The following is a 25,614-nucleotide window of genomic DNA, read 5'->3' on the forward strand; positions in this document are numbered from 1 at the left end:
CTACATGTAATACAAATATCCTGAAAATGTTATAATAATTAGACAAATCCTCAGAGTTAGTTGCTAAGTTCCACCGTTCACCTGCAAAAATGTTTTGCTTGACAGGGGCCCAATTTTTAACCAATCTTGCTAAAAATTCTACACACTTGTCAGTCTCCTAAAAGTGTGTATCGAACTTTTAACATCGTAAAGTCATAGTGTTTTGTAAAGCACATTGAGCTGTTTGAGAACTTTCAAGTCATTCCAACATATGGGTACTTACAGTGGTGGGCCGTGCGTTTCCCACCTAGGCCTTCAGTGTTGTCCGACTTCAATGATTACCTCTCAAAATCCCTTCATTGATGTCACCACCTACCATTTCTGCAGAAATACTATACAGAAACACATTTACGCCCTACTGTGCATTGAATCACATCAACAGTATTTGGGGGCGGTTGGCAGAGCGGCCGTGCCAGCAACTTGAGGGTTCCAGGTTCGATCCCCGCTTCCGCCATATTAGTCACTGCCGTTGTGTCCTTGGGCAGGACACTTTACCCACCTGCTCCCAGTGCCACCCACACTGGTTTAAATATAACTTAGATATTGGGTTTCACTATGTAAAAGCGCTTTGAGTCACTAGAGAAAAAGCGCTATATAAATATAATTCACAATTCACATACAAAACGGGTTATTTTCTGGCGCATTTAAAAATCAATTAAAACGCATCAGCAATTAAAACATATAACGTAAATATATGCAACTTCACGTCAATAAAGTTTGATTCAAAGTGCACACTTCTCAAATATATATTAACTGCCCTAACCACATGATGGCGACAAATACACATGGAACAATGTTAATTAAATGACAAGCATGACACACTTTAACAGCAAGAGTTTACAACTTTTAGTTGTAACAGAACAGCAACTGTCAACTGTGTTCTCAAATTCATCCGCTACTGGTCCCGATGAGTATCCAATCACAGGACGCGTAAAAGTCACGTTCAACGTTAAGCCATCTAGACGGTCTTACTGACAACAACTCGCAATCTGATTGGCTATCGCAACTGTCTATCAACTGTACGTGCCCATTCACTTACAGTGCACGGACGCCCGCATTGTTGATTCTGAAGGACCCGGGCAGATTTGGTACAGCATGGCAACATAAACTAGCTGAATTCTGATTGATACAAACTTAAAACTAAAAACAACAGCCCTGGAATCTGCTTAATACAACATGAAAATAAAATGAATAATTTTAGATATTTAGGGAAAGTAAATAAAAAAATAATTGTATCTTTAATTATGATCAGAATTTCTGGTTATGTTAGGCCAGCAGAGAAGGCCTTGCTGGCCCTGACTGCACACCACTTTGTACTTATATTGAACTTCCCATATTTTACGAATTAGAATGCTTAAAAAAACATAACAACATACAGTCGTGATCGAAAGTTTACATACAGAACATAATGTCATGGCTGTCTTGAGTTTCCAATACTTTCTACAACTCTTTTTGTGATAGAGTGATTGGACCACATACTTGTTGGTGTGGCCAAAACATACTTGTGGCCAAACAGCACAATTTTTGTTTCATCTGACCACAGAACTTTCCTCCAGAAGGGTCTTATCTTTGTCCATGTGATGTCAGATGAAACAAAAATTGAGCTGTTTGCCCACAATTCCCAGCAATATGTGTGGAGGAGAAAAGGTAAGGCCTTTAATACCAGGAACACCATACCCATCGTCAAGCATGGTGGTGGTAGTATTATGCTCTGGGCCTGTTTTGCTGCCTATGGAACTGGTGCTTTAAATGGTACAATGAAAAAGGAAGATTACATCCAAATTTTTCAAGACAACCTAAAATCATCAGCCCGGAGGTTGGGTCTTGGGCGCAGTTGGGTGTTCCAACAGGACAATGACCCCAAACACACGTCAAAAGTGGTAAAGGAATGGCTAAATCAGGCTAGAATTAAGGTTTTAGAATGGCCTTCCCAAAGTCCTGACTTAAACGTGTGGACAATGCTGAAGAAACAAGTCCATGTCAGAAAACCAACAAATGTAGCTGAACTGCACCAATTTTGTCAAGACGAGTGGTCAAAAATTCAACCAGAAGCTTGTGGATGGCTACCAAAAGTGCCTTATTGCAGTGAAACTTGCCAAGGGACATGTAACCAAATATTAACATTGCTGTATGTATACTTTTGACCCAGCAGATGTGGTCACATTTTCAGTAGACCCATAATAAATTCATAAAAGAACCAAACTTCATGAATGTTTTCTGTGACCAACAAGTATGTGCTCCAATCACTCTATCACAAAAAAATAAGAGTTCTATAAATCATTGGAAACACAAGACAGCCATGACATTATGTTCTTTACAAGTGTATGTCAACTTTTGATCGCGACTGTGTGTATCCTTGGGAGATTGCGAATGATAGGCAAACATCCAAAAAACACATTTGTCTTTTTATTTGCCATGATATAGTCTTTTTTTTTTTTTTTTTTTTTTTTTTTACCACTTATGGGTCTTAAATTTTTTTTAAAGTCTTTCAGTTTGATCTTGAAAAATGTGCAGATCCCCTGAGTTGGGTCACATAAACAAATACATGCAGTGTCCTGCAGGGAATGTAAAGTGCAGTCAGTTTCTTCACATATCTAATCTGTGTGTGGGAAACAGGACTCTTTCCCTTGGAAGTAATCCAGTCATGCATTGGATTTAGTTCTGAATGGAGATGTTTCCCCTCTAATTGTAAGACAATGCAAGGATTCCTCTGTGATGACTTTTTGTGAAGAGGCTGACGATAAGACTTTGATAAAGGAGTTCAGTACTCACCTGTGTTTCTTCTTCTTGTCTCTTTGTGCCACGTGCAGCCGTGTGCAGCTACGGCGTGTGCTTCAACGGGGGTCAATGTCGGGAGGGGTCCACCCAGCTATGCGACTGTCCTGCGGGCTTCAATGGGCCCAGCTGCCAGTATGGTGAGTACAATTCCACGTGCTTGCTCGGAGGCTACGTCGCCGGCTTTGCTTCCGTGACGCGTTTCAAATATCTTCCAATTCGGCACGTGTTCATGCATCCAACTAATGAGAACATTCGGGTCAAAGGTCAAAGCCCCCTAAACGCTGTAACTCATGTGTGGATTATGACACCTCGACGAAGTGATAAGATTTTTTGTCAAAGGTCAGCAATTGCAATATTGTGTTCAGGCAAAAACAGAAATCATACATCAAGAACAGACACCTTGCACATCTTAGACTTATACAAACTTTATTGATCCACAAGGGAAATTGTTCCACACAGTAGCTTAGTTACAAAGGATGGTAAGGATTGAAAGGATAATGCAGGTATAAAGTAGATTAAAAATGTACCATAGTAGCAATATACAATATAACATATATGTAATATTTACATATTATATATACAGTATATAATATATACTGATATATTATATTATTATATGATATGTTATATAATATATACAATATATAACAAATCCCAATTACCATGTATAGTATTACAGTATAAGTAACAGCTGCAGCAAAAAAAAAAGGGCAGCATAAAATAGAGAGTAGATCCAGCAGTAAATATACATTGTAAACAAAGAGAGGTAGCTAACATAGAAGCGGTCAAATTCTAAAAATGTCTAAAATTCCTGGATATTTTACATGCATTCATCGCATAGCAACCTTCATTTTATATCTTTACACTACAAGTCATTTATGTTTTGGTGAATTATAAACTATTTATTGCACTATTGCCCTGGTGGTCCGATGGTATGGTTGCTGCCGTTCGTGCAGAAGGCACACGTTCCCAGAAATGGCAAGGCAGTAAAACAAAACGGATGATCAAACAAAACAAACGTCATCGTCATGGACCCACTAGCTGCGGAAGCTCGCTCTCCAATCAGCTAAACAGACTCAATAACTCTACGGAGATGTCCTGGTGAATATAAGAAATTGAAACAATACAAAAATAATGCCATTGCAAGGTTATAACACTAACACAGACACTTGTAAACATGTGAGCATACTCAATAATGCTAACAACGCTAGCTTGATTACATTAAGATTGCACATACAAATATGCATGAAAACACTCCTACAGACATTACACATGGGTTTAGTAAGTGTAAATAGTTTTAGCTAAATTGGGAAACTTACAAATGTTGCTTAGAGTGATAAATGACGAATCATTTTGAGCAGAAATGCTATGGACAAATACTTCCGGTTCAAGGAACGAAACAGGAAATACATTTTAACCTGCAGCACCTGCAGCGGGTGAACTCGTCCAAAAGATGGCGCCATAGCACAAGCAATAACACACCTTTTCAGTGTCTCTGTTGGTGTTCAATAAAAACAATTTGTTGAATACAAAACCTTATGGCTGTTAGAAAAGAACAATTCATAAATTAGCTGCACTGTTCTATAAGCCGTCGGATAAATGTACCGGATTAGTTCGGAAAATTCGGTATTTGTGTCAGTAATGTTTGATACAATGTGAAGTTAATTCATACATTTTCTACCGCTTATCACTGTCAAGGTCGCGGGGTAGTTAGTTCATGTCAACATAATTTAATTTTTACCTTGAATTTAGTAATTAGCGATAGTTGCTGTTCCGGGGGATGCTCGATCATATTCAAAATGTAGCCTTTGTTATGTCCGCAATCTATTTAGCACGATTGTGTGCTAAACTTCCATTATATCCATCTGTATTTTTACAGCAGCGTAAGTATTCCCCAACACCCAATTTTGTCATTTTAGATGGATGGGGTAAGTATTCATCATTCATTCAGCAAAATAGCTGCGGTCAGCGGGAGGCTAAGTTTCCCTTTCCCTTAACCAAGTGACTCACTGACCTCTCCTTGTGCGTTCTGATGAAGTATGAAGTTGTTGAGCCAGCATCATTTATTTTTATGCCACACTCCTTGCAAGTGTCCGTTCGCTTATTCGATGTCTGCGTGAAGTCTTTAAAACCAAATGCAATCATAAATGGAGCTGGTCAAGTTAAAAACTGAAATTGTTTTTTTTAAATCTGTGGCTGCACGGATGCGTTACGTTGCGTGTAATATCGATGGAGGGAAACTATTTCAGCCTGCGATTTTCCCATAATGCTGGGCGACAAATTTGAAAAACTTCAATTAATAAAATTATTAAATAGGTAACTCTACTACAAGCCTGGGCAATTATTTTGACACAGGGGCCAAATTTTGAGAAAAAAATGTGTCTGGGGGCCTGTATATCTGATACAAAACCTCACAATAATGTCTGATTGAATGGTAAAAACGCCTGAAAAAACGGAATGGAATTTTTTATTTTTTTACTGAATGAGACACCCAGAATGTACACTACCGTTCAAAAGTTTGGGGTCACCCAAACAATTTTGTGGAATAGCCCTCATTTCTAAGAACAAGAATAGACTGTCGAGTTTCAGATGAAAGTTCTCTTTTTCTGGCCATTTTGAGCGTTTAATTGACCCCACAAATGTGATGCTCCAGAAACTCAATCTGCTCAAAGGTCAGTTTTGTAGCTTCTGTAACGAGCTTAACTGTTTTCAGATGTGTGAACATGATTGCACAAGGGTTTTCTAATCATCAATTTGCCTTCTGAGCCAATGAGCAAACACATTGTACCATTAGAACACTGGAGTGATAGTTGCTGGAAATGGGCCTCTATACACCTATGTAGATATTGTACCAAAAAGCAGACATTTGCAGCTAGAATGGTCATTTACCACATTAGAAATGTATAGAGTGTATTTCTTTAAAGTTAAGACTAGTTTAAAGTTATCTTCATTGAAAAGTACAGTGCTTTTCCTTCAAAAATAAGGACATTTCAATGTGACCCCAAACTTTTGAACGGTAGTGTACGTGAAAATAAAGAATGTGGGATTTACAATATTACATATGAGCGATAAAACACTGAATATTGACAACATATGAACAACATATTTTACAATCAAGCGAAACGCAACAAAAATGCAACAAACACAGCCAAATATGAACGCAAAGGGTAAAACAACCCCATCTACAATCTGATGCATCTGATATATCAATAAACTTTAGAACTTTGTTGTAAAAATCTCCTTCCGCGTCTGTCCCTGACACCCACATTTCAGGCTTGCTCTGGAAACACTCTGTGGAAACGCTCCCATACTGCTTGGTGCCTCGTCTGAGCTGCTGTGACTTAGATTACCATAGTAACTAATTAGATTACCATAGTAACTAGTATATCATGCAAAAGCGCATGATATACTAGACTTACGTTCATTTGAAAACATCACTGCACATCATAATGGCAGCTACAGGTTCCATCTTAAAGATCTAAAACACTTACTTGGGAATGTCCGGCGGGCCAGATTGAAAAGCTCAATGGGCCGCATGCGGCCCCCGGCGCCTTAATTTGCCCAGGTCTGCTCTACAACATGAACATTGTTCACAAATCACAAGTCATCCAAGTCCGAGTCAAGTCTCAAGTCTTTGTTTGTGCGAATTAAGAATAACTCAAGTCTGAGTCTCAGATTCAGCCCCTGTCAGGTCTTTAACAAACGCATGACACTGTCTGGGTCTTAACATCTTTTGTCATATTGGGACTGAGCTGAATAATTTAACACCTGACCTTGACATTGTGGAACAAAGTCAGTCCGGCTATTTTCCACATTCTGAGGTTTGATCAGTGCTGTAACAGAAGCAGGACACTACATGAGTGAGGATTTTCCAAAATCCTGAGACAGATATGGTAAATTTAACACGACATTGACATGGTTAGATGAATAAACACAGCAATTGTCCATCTTCCGAGGAAGTATCAAAGCTACATCCTTGCCTGGGTCTGAGAATATTCTGCAATGCCTGACCTGGAGTGTTAAACTAAACACTTGACACTGCCATGATGGAAATAAGTCAATCTGTCAATTTTACGGTTTCTGAGGTAGTAACAAAGCGGGATGCTACCGTTTCTAAGAATATTCTGCAGCACTGGGACCTCTGAATACAATTTTTACCTGACATGGCGGGACTGAATCCATTTTGGAAATTTTTCGGCTTCTAAAGTAGCATGAGACCTGTGTTAAGGGTATTCAACAATGTCTGGAAAAGGGAAAAGTTTATTAACTGACCCTGTTGCCGCTGTCACAAGTATTGGCTTTTGCAAGGGTGAAACTGCAAACTGCTATGACAATATTCTGCTTTTGCTGAGTTTTGTGTAAAAGACACAGATGAAATATTGCCTGAACAACTCTTTGGGGCCAGTTTTGTAGGATCTCTGTGTGAAAGAGGCTTCTGATACTACCCTTCGAAAGCAGAATATTGGAGCATCTTGCTGTTTGATTAGGATCCATTCTTTGCCTCAACTGGTTCTGGGTACGCTTGCCTTTGAATGGTTGCATCTTCTCTGCACGTGATTGTGAATTCCGAACCTCAGCATTCTTGAGCAGCAGCGAAAATATTTAATCTGCAAACCTCATTGTTAAATTTGTGCAGCGTTGAAGTCAAACAGCGGTGGTCTCTGTTGTTTTTCCTGATAGTAGCACCACACGACAGGAAATTCCTCTGACTTGTGTCGACATCGTACTCCAGCGTGGATCAAACCAGGGGGGTGGACAAATTCACCTTGCCTTTCTAATGTTCTCAGGAGCTCTGGAGTGCAGCAGATGTCGCTTCATGACACCACATAGCAAACATGCGCTCCCTCCACGCTTATTAACGGGGCTTGTGATCAGGCTCTGGCGATCCGGCACTGACAGCCCGTTTATGTGATCAGAGCTCTGTGCGCTTTCTCAGCCCGACTGTCTTTCTTCTGATTACTTCATGCTCGACTGACAGACTTAATAATCCGCACACAGGCTCCATCAGAACGCACATTTAGTCTGGCATTTCCTCCTAATGTGACAGCATATGGGATATATACAGTTTGACCGTCGTGTCTGTTTCCCATGAACAGTCAACACTTATCCTCCCTCTTGTCAACAATGGGTCGTGGTATGAAGGGTTGGAACACACTTACACTGTATCTAGTTTCACCATTAGTCAAACTAAATATTATAATTTACTGATGATATTCATGTTTAGTAGTTACTAGGGTTGTACGGTATACCGGTACCAGTGACGTGCGGTGAGGTTCATGGCTGGTGAGGCACTGACTTCATCACAGTCAGATTTACAAACATATGAACCCTAAAGAGTATCTTATTCACCATTTGATTGGCAGCAGTTAACGGATTATGTTTAAAAGCTCATACCAGCATTCTTCCCTGCTTGGCACTCAGCATCAAGGGTTGGAATTGGGGGTTAAATCACCAAAAATTATTCCCGGGCGCGGCGCCGCTGCTCCCCTCACCTCCCAGGGGGTGAACAAGGGGATGGGTCAAATGCAGAGGACAAATTTCACCACACCTAGTGTGTGTGTGACAATCATTGGTACTTTAACTTAACTTTAACTTTACACATACAAACTGTAGCACACAAAAAAGCATATTTAATAAAAAAAAAAACGTTATTATGGTCTTACCTTTACTTATAAATGAAGTCCATGCCCCGCTGTTGTGCTGGATTAATGCACTCCCGTCGTAAAATGCACCCCCTGACGGGAGTGTTATATCAACTAAAGCCCACACTTAAACTTTCCACGTGCAATATTTAATCTATTTAAAAAAGTTATTTAATAAAAAGCCAAAAAGTGCAAAAACATGTTCGTGTTGGAGGAGTTGTGAATGAATGAAATATGAAATCCGTGCTGCAGTCTGCAGGTGTACCTAATGTTGTGGCCCTGCGGTCATTCACAACTCCTCCAACATGAACATTATTGTTTTTGCACTTTTTGGCTTCTTATTAAATAACTTTTTGAAATAGTGTAACCGAGGGTTTATAAATGTCGCATATACTGTATGAAACTACAAAATAATAAACACGGAGGCTCCAGTTTACACGAGGACCACTTTATTTACCTTCTTTCAAAAACCTCCGCTCCACTCCAACGTGTCATCACTTCCGCTCTTAGCGCCTTCAAAATAAGAGCACAAGGCATATACTGTATAACAGCGTGTAACAGGAATTAACATCACAAAGAGGAAAGCCCATAAAAATAGGTTACAATAGATTCAATCTTGCACGTGGAAAGTTTAAGTGTGGGCTTTAGTTGATATAACATGCATGCATTTTTTTCTGTCCATGATGGCAGGTGAGGCCCCGCCTCACCTGCCTCTAGTGACTGCACGTCACTGACCGGTACTAGTATAGTATCTCGGTACTAATGAATCAAAAACGGTACTATACTCTGTTTGAAAAGCACCCGTTCCCATTTATTATTATTATTATAATTATTTTTAGCGGGTATGACGGCGCGCCGTCACGTCATCACATTGCTGGGTTTACGAACAGAGGAGCGTGTTCGGCGGCGCACAATCACAGAGTACTTACAAGCAGACACAGCGTGTAGACCGAAAAGGGAGAGCGGACGCATTTTGGCCTAAAAACTAAAGATAAAGGTGAAGCTATAACACTGTAACGTCCTCATGAAGAGGTGCTTTAAGACATGGCTAGTTACCTAGCAGTGAACATCCATCCGCAGTCGGCAGTGTTTTAGCTACTTCTAAATCACTTATCCTCACCTCTATGGCGACGAATAAAGTGAGTTTCTTACAAGTATCATCCCTGCAGGACGAGGAATAGCTAAACATGCTTCACTACACACCGTAGGAGGATACAATAGCTCACTGGCGTCACCGCTAACAAACGCTAGCATGCCTGAATGTAAACAAATGCCAAGGGTGCATCTACACCTGACATCCACTGTAATGATACCAAGTACAATAGCGTATCTAGTCGATGCTACTATGATTACATCTATATTTTTTATCGTCACAAAATAATGTTTTCTTTAAAAAAAATTTGTGTTATGATTTTAAACCCAATAAATATGTCCCTGGACACATGAGGACTTTGAATATGACCAATGTATGATCGTGTAACGACTTGGTATTGGATCGATACCTAAATTTGTGGTATCATCCACAACTAATGTAAAGCATCCAAACAATAGAAGAAAAAGTGATTATTACATTTTAACAGAAGTGTAGATAGAACATGTTGAAAGAGAAAATAAGCAGATATTAACAGTAAATGAACAAGTAGATTAATAATCCATTTTTACAGCTTGTCCTTTATAATTTTGACTATATAATAGAATATAAATGACACAATATGTTACTGCCTACAGTATGTCAGCAGACAAATTAGGAGCCTTTGTTTGTTTACTTACTACTAAAAGACAAGTTGTCTAGTATGTTCACTATTTTATTTAAGGACAAAATTGTTCTTTAATTGCAATAAGAAACATATGTTTAATGTACCCTCAGATTTTTTGTTAAAATAAAACCAATGATGCCATTTTTTGTGGTCCCCTTTATTTAGAAAAGTATGGAAATACATTTTGGTACCGGTACCAAAATATTGGTATCGGGATCACCTTAGTAGTTATAGAGCAATAGTTTAGTCACTGTTCCCAAAGCTTGAAGTTTTAAAGTCGGTCCCTAAATTATATTTTGAAAGTACTTCACTGCCCTTTCTAACCTTCGTATAGACTCCATAGTCTCCTCCTTGTTGCAGCACTGCCCTCAAACTCCTGGATTAATGCCTATGAATTCATGCATTCAGGTCAGGTGATCGATTTCAACCGGACTGTTCAGGTTTAAAGACAACCTTAACAGTTTGACGTGTTTAGCCTCTCTTTCAAGCAGGCGTCACCAGTTAATGCTCAAAGACTAGATAGGACAATCCTAGTCTGAGGGAAGATTGTGGTGTATATTGGTATACCACAATGACAGGTTGACAGGTTTACCATGAATTGATTAACGTGGACCCCGACTTAAACAAGTTGAAAAACGTATTCGGGTGTTACCATTTAGTGGTCAATTGCACGGAATATGTACTGCACTGTGCAATCTACTAATAAAAGTTTCAATCAATCAATCAATCAATCAATGTGGTGTATATTGTTATACCAAAAAATTATTTAACTTTTAAAGAATTCCTACGGGCTCATGACCTTTTCAGGGCAACAGGAGATCTCCTCATCCGTGGCTCAGTAATGCAACATCAATGCCGGAAATGTGTCCCGTGAAAAACCGTCCGACCGGAACCCTCTAATAACTAAAGTTCCGTAGGTGAATTATGTAAACCCACTACAGTTTTTAGCGCTTTGATAGCTAAGTAAGAACTTTACACTACTTTATATTAGAAATGGCAACAGCGGGAGATGAATTCCACTTAAGAAGGTAGAGAAAAAAAAGAAGCTTATGACTACGGACTCGGCGCGCACATTTTAAGGACTTATGCAGATCCCAAATACACATCAGCAGGTAACAGAAGTTAAGAAAAGTTGCTTTTGCATAATATTGCGAAACAAAACGCCATATGTCTGCTAATAAGTGCCATTTTGCGGTCCTTATACACGCACCATAATAATACTCGTATGTTTAATGCACCAACAATCCATCAAGCGGTGCGGCTTCATAGCTTACCGAAGTCATTCTAAAAACATTTTGACAGATTTTTGAGCGCCGTGTGTAATGTTCTATATCAGGGGTAGGGAACCTATGGCTCTAGAGCCAGATGTGGCTCTTTTGATGACTGCATCTGACATTGCTTAACACGATAAGTCATGAATAATTCCGCTGGTCATCACAGTGTTAAAAATAACCACGTATCAACCAGACTACAAAGCCATCAGCAAAACCATGCAGCATTAATGGTAAGATGTATCTTATTTATTATTGGTTACCTTCAGAATACCGTATTTCCTTGAATTGCCGCATGGAATATAGTATTCGCCTGCCTAGAATTACAGCCGGGTCAAACTCGTTTGGCAAAATAATTAGCGCATGCTTGGCACTTCCGCCGGGTCAAATATGAGTCATTAAATGACTTCCGCCTCCTGGTGGTAGAGGGCGCTAGTGATCCTTCTTGCGACTGCTATACTGCAGAAGACCGGTGCTGCAGAAGAAGACAACATGCAGCAAGAGTGAGCAGCCATTGTTTGCTTGCACTTTTACCATGGAGTATTACATATCTAAAATAAAACGGTTTTCTAAACTGGACTTTCAATCGAAGCAAGAGGTAATACTTAAAGGAAGATCTCCATCGAGACTTTTAAAACTGAAGAAAGATAAGGAAGACTTTTATAGGAGCTGTGCATGGACTCATTTATACCTAAAGGTAAGACCATAATAACGTTTTTTTAATTAAATGTGATTTTCATAAGGTAAGCGCCGGAGTGAGAAGAGGTTTTAAAATAATTAGCGCATGCTTGCCAATCCCGCATGCTTTTGGTAAACGCAGGAGTGAGAAGAGGTTTTAAATTAATTAGCGCCCCGGCGGCTATTCAAGGAAATACGGTAACAATGTTATTAAAAAGAAAAAGAGACTTATTATACTCTAAAAACGTTGGTCTTACTTAAAAATGCATGCATTTAGTTGTATTCAGAGTTAAAGAATATTATATGGCTCTCACGGAAATACATTTTAAAATATTTGGCTTTCTTGGCTCTCTCAGCCAAAAAGGTTCCCGACCCTTGTTCTATATTCTCCATGGAACATTTAAAGTTTTGGTGTTGTTTACTGCCATCATATTGCAGTCTAAACGTATCTCTTATGTGTGACTGCCATCTACTGGTCACACTTATCATTACACCATGTACCAAATAATATTGCTTCGAGGTCAGTAAGCCCAACCAGGATTATTGCGTACATTAGGCACACCGGGTTATAAGGCGCACGGTCGAGTTTTGAGAAAATTAAAGGATTTTAAGTGCGCCTTATAGTCCGAAAAATACGGTATTTTTTGCGGCCTTCTGTTGTTGATCCTTTGGCATATTAACTCCAACATACTAGGACCAGAATAAAGTGTAATGACCTTTACACCAACATCATCACTGTTTGTAAACAGTATGAGGGTCAAAAGGCTGCACCCCAGCGGTCAGGCATTTTGTCACATTCTTGAGTGCGGTCAGAAGAGTGCAACTCAACGAAAGCTGACTTTACCAATGTGGCCTCCATGTTTCAAATTGCATGTTGCCGCTTGTCATGTAATGCCTTGACACACACACACACACACACACACACACACACACACACACTAAAAATCGAGGCCACAGCGGAGGACGTGGCCACAAACCTTCACTCATCACATGATCCTGACAGCGTATGGATTCCTATTTAATAAAATGTGGAGCTTTCCCCCACTACTTTGACGCTTTTGATGTGGCTCGGCCTCGTTTGTGCGCGGTAATTTATGTCTGTAATTATGCCGCGTGTGTCTGTGTGTTTCAAAGGGGAAGCAATTAGTCTGCTGCTTGTCTGATAGTTGTCTTAGGCTGCCATGAGGTAAAGTATAAGACGATAATTATGGCTTTTGTGTTCTGTGCCTTTAAGTACTGCGGTAAAGCCACAATGGCTGCTTTGAAAACAATTACAAAGGCAACAAATCTTGTTTCTTTTGAAATGGCTCAAGTTGAATTTTTTAAAAGTTCTATAGGACTAGCAAGTCATCTCAGGGACATGTAGGTTTATCTATTTTATCATACCTAGTAGGTTTGTACGGTATACACCCGGTATTGGTATAGTACCGTGATACTAATGAATCATATTCAGTACTATACCACCTCAAAAAAGTACTGGTCCTGAATGTAAACAAATGCCATGGGTGGATCTGCACCTAACATCCCCTGTAATGATACCAAATAGAGGAGCGTATCGAGTCGATACTACTATGATTACGTCGATATTTTTTTGCATCGTTTTTTTTCAAATTTATATTATGTTTATAAACTCAGGAAATATGTCCCTGGACACATGAGGACTTTGAATATGACCAATGTATGATGCTGTTACTACTTGGTATTGGATTGATACCTACATTTTTGTTACCATCTAAAACTAATGTAAAGTAGAGATGTCCGATAATGGCTTTTTTGCCGATATCCTATATTCCGATATTGTCCAACTCTTAATTACCGATTCCGATATCAACCGATACCGATATATACAGTCGTGGAATTAACACATTATTATGCCTGATTTTGTTGTGATGCCCCGCTGGATGCATTAAACAATGTAACAAGGTTTTCCAAAATAAATCAACTCAAGTTATGGAAAAAAATGCCAACATGGCACTGCCATAGTTATTATTGAAGTCACAAAGTGCATTATTTCTTTTAACATGCCTCAAAACAGTATCTTGGAATTTGGGACATGCTCTCCCTGAGAGAGCATGAGAAGGTTGAGGTGGGCGGGGTTGGAGGGGGCGGGGGTAGAGGGTAGCGGGGGGTGTATATTGTAGCGTCCCGGAAGAGTTAGTGCAGCAAGGGGTTCTGGGTATTTGTTCTGTTGTGTTTATGTTGTGTTACGGTGCGGATGTTCTCCCGAAATGTGTTTGTCATTCTTGTTTGGTGTGGGTTCACAGTGTGGCGCATATTTGTAACAGTGTTAAAGTTGTTTATACGTCCACCCTCAGTGTGACCTGTATGGCTGTTGACCAAGTATGCCTTGCATTCAGTTGTGTGTGTGAAAAGCCATGGATATCAAGCAAACGCAGTGCCTTTAAGGTATATTGGTGCTCTGTACTTCTCCCTACGTCCGTGTACACAGCGGCGTTTTAAAAAGTCATACATTTTACTTTTTGAAACCGATACCGATGATTTTGAAACCGATACCGATAATTTCCGATATTACATTTTAAAGTATTTATCGGCCGATAATATCGGCAGTCCGATATTATTGGACATCTCTAATGTAAAGTATCCAAAAAACAGAAGAATAAGTGATTATTACATTTTAACAGAAGTGTAGATAGATAGATAGATAGAACATGTTAAAAGAGAATTAGATATTAACAGTAAATGAACAAGTGGATTAATAATTCATTTTCTACCACTTGTCCTTAATAATGTTGACAAAATAATAGAATGATAAATGACACAATATGTTACTGCATATGTCAGCAGACTAATTAGGAGCCTTTGTTTGTTTACTTACTACTAAAAGACAAGTTGTCTTGTATGTTCACTATTTTATTTAAAGACAAACTTGCAATAAGAAACATATGTTTAATGTACCGTAAGATTTTTTGTTAAAATGAAGCCAATAATAAAAAATGTTGTGGTCACTTTAATTAGAAAAGTACTGAAAAGTATGGAAATACATTTTAGTACCGGTACCAAAATATTGGTATTGGGACAACACTAATACCTAGATAGTGTTTATAGTGATGTATGACATGTACACATTTGTATATTCACCGAAATATAAATACAATATTCAATTGATATGAAACGACCTGGCATGGTTGTGCTTCATTTTGTATATGCTGCTGCTATACTACGCCGTTCAGAAGCTAGCAAGCACATGCGTTTCTGTCATAGTGTGACTTTACTCTGCTTATCAAAAAAATATATATACATTTTTACATTTAATTTTTAATAATACATTAAACAAAGTCACATTCGAAAGCTCAAGAAACATTTCACTAACGTTCACAGTTGTATCAAGATTGCTATTGCACCACCGCATCGTCAGTTGGGTAAAACTAACCTGTCTCTAACGCCAACTCGCAATCCCATAGTGCAGTGGCGTCAAAGTCAAGGCCCACGGGCCAGATCCGCAATGAATTATCTATGGCCCCCGGGATGATATTTGATTAGTATTAGAACCAGCCCGCAGGCCACAGCCGCCTGCTGCTGTTTTGCACGCACCAATACTCCATCAGTGTTGGCACTAGGAATTTTCAGAATGGGGTCCCACAGTCAATTTTTAGGGTCGCACTTTTTTGTAACCGTTTTGAAAAAAAAAAAATGTATGCATTATCCTGTTATATCTCACATTGTATATTGTGTTTTGGAAAAAGGTTGTCATAAACGTTACTTAAAGGCCTACTGAAACCCACTACTACCGACCACGCAGTCTGATGGTTTATATGTCAATGATGAAATCTTAACATTGCAACACATGCCAATACGGCCGGGTTAACTTATAAAGTGCAATTTTAAATTTCCCGGGAAACTTCCGGCTGAAAACGTCTATGTATGATGACGTATGCGAGTGACGTCAAGGGTTGAAGTGGAAGTATTCGGACACCATTGTATCCCAATACAAACAACTCTGTTTTCATCGCAAAATTCCACAGTATTCTGGACATCTGTGTTGGTGAATCTTTTGCAATTTGTTCAATTAACAATGGAGACTGCAAAGAAGAAAGCTGTAGGTGGGATCGGTGTATTAGCGGCTGGCTGCAGCAACACAACCAGGAGGACTTTGAGTTGGATAGCAGATGCGCTACTGTCCTCACCTTGACTTCCTCCGTCTCCGGGCCGCCGACCGCATCGATGATCGGGTGAAGTCCTTCGTCGCGCCTTCGATCTCTGGAACGCAGGTGAGCACGGGTGTTGATGAGCAGATGAGGGCTTGCTGGCGTAGATGGAGAGCTAATGTTTTTAGCATAGCTCTGTCGAGGTCCCGTAGCTAATTTAGCTTCAATGGCGTCGTTAGCAACAGCATTGCTAGGCTTCGCCAGGCGGTACAGCATTAACCGTGTGGTTACAGGTCCAGAGTTTGGTAGTATTGTTGATCTTCTGTCTATCCTTCCAGTCAGGGGCTTATTTTGTCTGTCTCTATATGCAGTTAAGCACGATACTATCACGTTAGCTCCGTAGCTAAAGTGCTTCGCCGATGTATTGTCGTGGAGATAAAAGTCACTGTGAATGTCCATTTCGCGTTCTCGACTCTCATTTACAAATCCGTGATCCACAATAGAAAAAGGAGAGAGTGTGGAATCCAATGAGCCCTTGTACCTAAGTTACGGTCAGAGCGAAAAAAGATACGTCCTGCACTGCACTCTAATCCTTCACTCTCACGTTCCTCATCCACGAATCTTTCATCCTGGCTCAAATTACTGCGGTAATCGTCGCTTTCTCGGTCCGAATCGCTCTCGCTGCTGGTGGCCATCATTGAAAACAATGGGGAAATGTGAGGAGCCTTTTAACCTGTGACGTTACGCTACTTCCGGTACAGGCAAGGCTTTTTTTTATCAGCGACCAAAAGTTGCGAACTTTATCGTCGATGTTCTCTACTAAATCCTTTCAGCAAAAATATGGCAATATCGCGAAATGATCAAGTACGACACATAGAATGGATCTGCTATCCCCGTTTAAATTTTAAAAAATTCATTTCAGTAGGCCTTTAATTCATTAAAAAAAATAATACAAAAGAAAACACATTTTTATGCATAAGTAAATGTATTCAGTTATAAACATTCATTCACTTTTTTCTTTCCTTCATGGATCTAAACTTTACCGCTGCCGGTATTTTTTTCTATATTTTTCTTGTAACCTTGTCAGAATGTGTTTGTTCTATTTTTGGCCAAAGTAAGACAAAGAAAACAATCTGAAGTTGTCTTTATTTTTTTGTTTTAAACCATGATTTTAACAGTCCGGCCCGCATGTGCACAGATTTTCCTCCATGCATTCCCTGAGCTAAAAGGAGTTTGACACCCCTGCCATAGTGGGTTACTATTGTACGTTTCTTTTAATTATAATGTTTCCTCAATGAGGGTGTAAACAAGTTATGTTTAATAGGCAAATTTGGCTTATTTTAATGCATTTTACAGAAAAAGAACGCTATCACTGTCATATTCATTACATAGTCTAGATTTCCATCTATCCATGCATTTTCTTACGCTTATTCTAGGCTGTTGCGGGGGCAGCAGCCTAAGCAGAGAAGCCCATATTTCCCTCTCCCCAGCCACTAAGTCAAGCTCCTCCCGGTTGATCCAAAGGCGTTCCCAGGCCAGCTGGGAAGCATACTGTCTCCAACGTGTCCTGTGTCTTCCCCGTGGCCTCCTACCGGTCGGACGTGCCCTAACCACCTCCCCAGGGAGGTGTCAGGTGCCCAAACCCCCTAATCCGGCTCTTCTCGATGTGGAGGAGCAGCGACTTTACTCTGAGCTCCTCCCTAATGACAGGGCTTCTCACCCTATCTCTAAGGGAGCGCTCCGCCACCCTACGGAGGAAACTCATTTGGGCCACTTGTACTCATGGTCTTGCCCTAAAGCTCATGACCATAGGTGAGGATAGGAACTTAGATGGACCGGCAAATTGAGAGCTTTGCCTTTCGGCCCCGTTTTTTCTTTACCACGACGGACCGATACATTGCCCGCATCACTCAGTACGTGTCCATGCACTAAATTAGTCCGATTTCTCTAATACTTCGGCATTAAATAAGCCTCTTGCAACCAATGGAAACACCTTAATCTGATCGTGGTCGGTTTTTGAAAAAACGGCTTTACACACCTGGATTAAGCAATTTAAAACAATATCTCTCGAGTGGGTGTATCGTATCGTGCATGCACCAGTCTCAACGCGCAGGATATAACCCGGAAGCAGATCCTGTTCGATAAAAACATAAGCAACAAACTGTAGGAAAATGTTTCATTACTTTACAGTAACAACAACAGAATATTTTGAAGTGCATTGATGGGTGAAAGAAAGAAACTGAGATTTATTTAAAAAGGTAGCTAAGGAAATGGAGAATGCCGGCCCAATTCGGACTCCCGAACAAAATATGAATGAGATGAAAGAGAATGAAGCAGGTGCACTATATTGCCAAAAGTATTTGGCCACCTGCCTTGACTCACATATGAACTTGAAGTGCCATCCCATACCTAACCCATAGGGTTCAATATGATGTCGGTCCACCTCTTGCAGTTATTACAGCTTTAACTCTTCTGGGAAGGCTGTCCACAAGGTTGCGGAGTGTGTTTATAGGAATTTTCAACCATTCTTCCAAAAGAGCATTGGTGAGGTCACACACTGATGTTGGTCGAGAAGGCCTGGCTCTCAGTCTCCGTTCTAATGCATCCCAAAGGTGTTCTATCGGGTTCAGGTCAGGACTCTGTGCAGGCCAGTCAAGTTCATCCACACCAGACTCTGTCATCCATGTCTTTATGGACCTTGCTTTGTGCACTGGTGCACAGTCATGTTGGAAGAGAAAGGGGCCCGCTCCAAACTGTTCCCACAAGGTTGGGAGCATGGAATTGTCCAAAATGTTTTGGTATCCTGGAGCATTTAAAGTTCCTTTCACTGGAACTAAGGGGCCAAGCCCAACTCCTGAAAAACAACCCCACACCATAATTCCTCCTCCACCAAATTTCACACTCTGCACAATGCAGTCCAAAATGTACCGTTCTCCTGGCAACCTCCAAACCCAGACTCGTCCATCAGATTGCCAGATGGAAAAGTGTGATTCATCCCTCCAGAGAAGGCGTCTCCACTGCTCTAGAGTCCAGTGGTGACGTGCTTTACACCAGTGGTCCCCAACCACCGGGCCACGGCCCGGTACCGGTCCGCGGACCGATTGGTACCGGGCTGCACAAGAAATTTAAAAAAAATAAATAAATAAATAAAATTTAAAAAAATACAAATTAAATTTTTTTGTATTAAATCAACATAAAAAAACACATTATATACATTATATATATTATATTATATTATATTATATCAATATAGATCAATACAGTCTGCAGGGATACAGTCTGTAAGCACACCTGATTGTATTTCTTTATGAAAAAAAATAAATAAATAAATACCCCCCAATAGCAATCTTTATCTGGAAAAGTATCGGCCGGGTCACGAACGGTCTTTTCCTTCGAATTTAAAACTCCTTTCATCCATCCACAGAGCCTTATTAATGATCTCCGAGACATTCTAAAGTTTTGTTTCCATGAGTCTTTGTCCAAAAATTCCTTTGAAACAACTCTCTCCCGCCAGTCTTTCTTTGCTTCAGACCTGCATCTACTCCGATACATTCTTGGTAGTAGCGTCATGTTCGTAGCGCAATCCAAAATAATTTCTTGATTTTTGTCTGCTATTTAACATCAGCATAGCCTTTAGAGACGTAATATTTGTAATCTGTGCCAATATAACAGCGGACATCATGTACAGCAGAGCTAGGCTGTTGATTTCTAAGGAGCTGCAGAGGCCTGGTGTGACGTCATAGGTCAACCGGAAAAGCAATACATATAACCGTGCTAAAAGGAAATAAGCGCCCCCCAGTGTACGGGAGGCACATAGCGTATGAGCAATAGTCCCGTTAGAGAGTGGGCATGCACACTGGGACTTCCCATATAGGTATGAAAATACAAAAAACAAACTATTTCAGAAATCAGACTAATTTAGTGCATGGAAACATAGTGCCTGTCGATCTTCTGATCCATTCTTCTCTCACTTGTGATCAAGACTCCAAGGTACTTGAACTCCAACACTTGGGGACCCACAGATTGGACTCCACTCTTTGATCTAAAAGACCAATTTCTTGTCAGTTTGAACTCATATACTTACGTGTTCTTTATAGTTTTATTATTTAACTCTGATGTTGTAATTGATATACAACAAAGGTCTTAAACTCGTGGGCCATTTGCGGCCGATATTTTGTGGCCCTCTACTGAACTTCATAGTTGAGTTTTTAATGTCACACCGTGAATAATATAATATGTATTTTTGGTGTCTCAATAGCTCCCCAAGCTTTTAGACGTCTGGTAGACAGAGCAGATGTCTTCATACAATGAACCCAAAGACCGACACTCACTGCAACACGAAACCCTTTCTCCATTTACTTATCTCTGTATTATGTGTAAATATACCTGCACAATCCCACGGGAAAGTAAAGTAAAAGTTATCCAAAACATAAAACAGATTTATTGTTCAGAATGTTTAATGACATGAATGTAAGGCAATGATATCAGGCTGAGAGTGGAGGATTACTATCACACAGACATGACCTGATACTATGCTCGTATCAGCAGTTTTATTAACCAGTGAAATGTTGCAGACAAACTTTTTTCACAGTCATTATCATTATTTCCACTGTTTTTTGGGGTTCATTCCAAAGCCAAAACGTTCAGCTTCTTAGCCTGTAGTTATGTATCTCTCAAGCTTCAGTTGAAATGCCGATAAATACCTTTGACTGCTCTTTCATTGGTTCTGATTTATATGGAAAGTCTTTGTATTGCGAATAGCTGCTATCAGCTGGTGGCAGTTTTATTGGAAATGGGGGTATTTCTTTTGAGGCACTAATGTCGAGGGAACATTCCATTTTTATCTTCGAAACAGACACAATTAACAATGAGTTATGCTTTTTGGTTGTTTTCAAGAATCCCTAAAAGGATTATTGGTTCCATTGTTAGGTCAGGGCGGTCAACATGGAAAAAAACTGGAAATGCGTTGTCAAAGACTATTCTCTACAACCAAATTCTTAGCTGTCCTTTAAACCAGTGTTTCTTAACCATAAGGCCGTTGTTGGGCCACAAGCGACCCCTAGAGGACCGCCAACAAATACTTGCTGTGGTCCTTATGGGTTGCAGCGGTACTCAGTTGTAAAACACTTTTCCACCACTTGTGGCAGTAATGACAATATTAAACAAATATAGGTAAGTCTGGAGCCTTAGAAAAGTTTCCTAAGTGCAAAAAATATGACTAAAGTGGTGAACCTGTATTTTCATTTGCACTTAATTTTATTGACAGTTTATTTAATAAACATTCATTATTATTAATAATTTAGTTTTAGTTTTAGCACAGTGTAATTGTATGTACATTTATTTTTTATTTTGCATCCGTTTTTATAAGTCCCTTCTTTTGCAGTATATTTGATGAGTGTTTATTTTTGTAATCAGCCTGACCTAAGTCTTGATAATAATCTTTGTGATTATCACATGGTTTCATATCATTTGACAAGGTTTATCCTGTTAAACGGTCAGTAAGTTAGATATAATTATTGTATACGATTAAAATCAAAATTACTAATTCAGTTTAATACTTGAGCCTGCCCTGGGGACCTCTGTGGTCAAAAAAGGTTATAAACAATGCTGAATCTACACAAAAACAATGCCATTACTTCATCAAAACAAAAGAAAGATACCATTTTTGGGATCAGATGAATAGTAAATTAACAAACTGTTCTGCCCCCCTTTAAAAAAAAAATCTTAAAGAGGCTGTCTTTAGATAATAATCAACGTGTCATTTGGTATTTTCAGCTCACTCTCTGGTTGTGCTAGCCTGTATTTCTCAGAGACAGAATAGTTGAGGACAATTATTATTTTACTGCGTCCTACTGGGAACCTTGAATGTAATATACATGTTTTTTCAGCTGTGGTCCGAATAGGCAGCAGCGGTACACAGTTGTAATACACTTTTCCACCATTTGTGGCAGTAATGACAATATAAAACAAACGGAAAAAGTCTAGCGTTACTGTTGTAGAGCAGGGGTCCCCAAACTTTTTGACTCGGGGGCCGCATTGGGTTAAAACAATTTGGCCGGGGGCCGGGCTGTATATATATATATATATATATATATATATATATATATATATATATATATATATATATATATATATATATATACATATATATATATATATATATACATATATATATATATATATATATATATATACATATATATATATATATATATATATATATATATATATATATACATACATACATACATACATATATATATATATATATAATACACTTTCCGCATGCGCAATGATGTCCCGTTATCGATGAGAAAATGCATTTTTAGACAATATGATTTGCCTGAGCAGCTAGGAGACACCGTGAGTAGCAAGCGGTACAAAGTGGATCAGAAAAGACAGAAAAAAAAAAAAAAAAATATATATATATATATATATATATATATATATATATATATATATATATATATATATATATATATATATATATATATATATATATATATATATATATATATATACTTGGGACTTCCCGCGGGCCTGATTTTGGATGCTGGCAGGCCGTAGTTGGGGACCCCTGTTGTAGAGTCTTAAGCGCAAAAATTATGACTAAAGTGGTGAGGCTGTATTTTTGTTTGCACTTTAATTTTGACAGTTTAGTTAAGAAACACGTTTATTATCAATGTAGTTTATTTATTTTAGCACAACATAATTTATATTGTATGTAAATGTAATGTTTTTTTGGTTAGTACTTCTTCTTTTAATCAGCCTGACCTAATCCTAAGGATTATTTGTTCAATGAACAATATAATCTTTGTGATTAACACATGTTTTTTTTAATGATTTGACAAGGTAGTACACTGTAAGTAGGTTAGATATAATTATTGATTATGATCAAAATCAAGAGTACGTTTACTAATTCAGTGTTAATATTGGAGTGGTCCTCGGGCCCCTCTGTTGTGGAAAAGTAGGGCACTGAGGTCAAACAGGTTAAGAACCCCTGCCATATACAATGACCCTGCAGGGCACTGTAGATGGAAATTAGCATTTGGCTACAAGCTGGCACAGTAATATTATATATGTCCATTAATGTGCATTGTCCTATGTGCTATAACAAAGGAGTTGTAATATACATCTATTAACAAGCTATTGGTGTGTTTAGTGGGACAGGCCAAAGTTAAGTCAGAGAAAAAGCGATAGTTTATAAATTAATTATTGTTTCTGTTGCGTCACGGACCGGTACCGGTGGTTGGGGGCCCACTGATGTAAAACCACAAGGAAGTGTTTTCAATGTAGAAAAAAAAAAATCATAATACGGCCCCTTTAAGTACCTCTTTTGTCAAAAGTCAGGGAGTATATCAAATATTCACTTTTGTTGCTCATTAACAGGCTCTAGGGACACATTACTGTTTGCATTTTGCATAGCTAATAGCTTGTGGGCCAAAAAAGACAACACATTCCATGTGTGGGTCTTAACATATCAGAGTAAGCACTAATGTGTGAGTGCACATATCGCTGTCATCTGATTTTTCAGATGTTTCTCCAGAAGAGCCTCTGTTCAAGCTATAATGGCTGTCCTACTCTGCAATTACTTCGATCGTGTTCCTCGACCTGTTATAACCAGCCCTACTCCACAAAGTCACAAAGTCCTCACATGGTTCTTCTCATGTGTGATTCCTACGTACTTTCAGGCATGTGTTTTTGTGTGCCGCCATGGCCCGAGGCGCTCTTCTTTCATGTCTGCCTCTTCCGAAACTGAATTCGCTCCAGGGCGGGAAGAAGAATCTTTTCAAACTCGAGGATGAGCCGATTAGATTTTGGCGGGTCAAAGGTTGCATGTCAAGGCCGGCGTTACCTCACAGTCGTCGCCGGTCTCGTTGACGAGATATCCCAGGAACGCATGATCGCGGTTCGTCCACGGGGACCTTTCAGATGACCTGGGCAAAGGTCACTGTCCAGAATTCCTACGCTAATGATGACAAATACATCTCCCCAAAATAACCAATCAGGTGTAGAAATGAAACCGCTTACGGTGCGGTTTCATAGGTATTTCTTATTGCAAGTTCCTCCTTAAATAAAATAGTGAACATACAAGACAACTTGTCTTTTATTAGTAAGTAAGCAAACAAAGGCTCCTAATTAGTCTGCTGACATATTGTGTCATTTTCCATTCTATTATTTTGTCAACATTATTAAGGACAAGTGGTAGAAAATAAATTGTTAATCTACTTGTTCATTTACTGTCAATACCTGTTTACTTTCTCTTTTAACCAGTGGCGTGCGGTGAGGTTAATGTCTGGTGAGGCACTGCATCATCACAGTCAGATTTACAAACATATGAACCCTAAATAATCTCTTATTCACCATGTGATTGGCAGCAGTTAACGGGTTATGTTTAAAAGCTCATACCAGCATTCTTTACACAACTGTAGCACACAAAAAAGCACATTTAATTAAAAAACAATTCTTATGGTCTTACCTTTCTTGCTGGACATCCACACAGCCAGCCTTTGCGTGTGTACCACGCCGTTTGAAAAGAACGGGTCTTCTGTCCCGAAGTCAAAAGCAAACCTTTTAGCTCCGGCGTTGGTCTACCTTTAATTATTACCTCCTGCTTCGATTGAAAGTCCAGTTTAGAAAACTGTTTTATTTTACATATGTAATCCTCCATGTTTTTAATAAAAGTCCAGGCGAGAGGAAATAAACAATCGCTGCACTAATTGACTTGCAAACTTTTTTTTTCTTTTTTTTTTTTTTCTTCTGCGGCGAGGAATGATCTCTGGGATCACTACCGTCCTCTACCACCAGGAGGCCGGATTACTGCGAGCCTCAGACAGTACGTTTTTTGCAGCAGTTTTATGAATGCTCAGCACAAGAAATACGTTACACACATACAGTTGTTGACAAAATACACTGTACATTATATACCTCAGCTAACTAAACTATGCCATAGTTTAGTTAGCTGATATAATTCATATAGCTATACAGTCTCACTGCACAGCAGCTCAGCAGTTAGCCGAGTCATTGTGCACAATCCATGTTGAGGCACAAATAAGTGACGTGCCTCAACTGGCTGCTGATCACCGCACCGTCTCTTCTCAGTATTTGAACGGCAAATGTGAAAATAAAAATAAAAATAATCTAAAACTGGTGAAGTTAAATGGAAAATAACTTTAGTATAATCACTGGATACATATAACAATTTAATTTTTTTTTTTTTCTTTTTACATTTTTTTTCTTTCCATGATGGCAGGTGAGGCCCCGCCTCCCCTGCCTCTAGTGACTGCATGCCACTGCTTTTAACATGTTCTATTTACACTTCTGTTAAAATGTAATAATCACT

At 39.2% G+C, this 25,614-nt stretch overlaps 1 protein-coding gene across 4 annotated transcripts in view; it reads left to right on the forward strand.

Moving 5' to 3' along the window:
- megf6b (multiple EGF-like-domains 6b) overlaps positions 1 to 25,614 on the forward strand; it is a 209,637-nt gene that overhangs the window by 39,810 nt on the left and 144,213 nt on the right. For all 4 annotated transcript variants that reach the window (XM_062038216.1, XM_062038215.1, XM_062038214.1 and 1 more), the window contains one exon: positions 2,850 to 2,954. In XM_062038216.1, coding sequence (XP_061894200.1) covers positions 2,850 to 2,954 — 105 coding nt within the window. The remainder of the gene's footprint in view (positions 1 to 2,849; positions 2,955 to 25,614) is intronic.

Source organism: Entelurus aequoreus, linkage group LG26 (genome assembly GCF_033978785.1).
Source record: "Entelurus aequoreus isolate RoL-2023_Sb linkage group LG26, RoL_Eaeq_v1.1, whole genome shotgun sequence".
NCBI classification, from domain to species: domain Eukaryota; kingdom Metazoa; phylum Chordata; class Actinopteri; order Syngnathiformes; family Syngnathidae; genus Entelurus; species Entelurus aequoreus.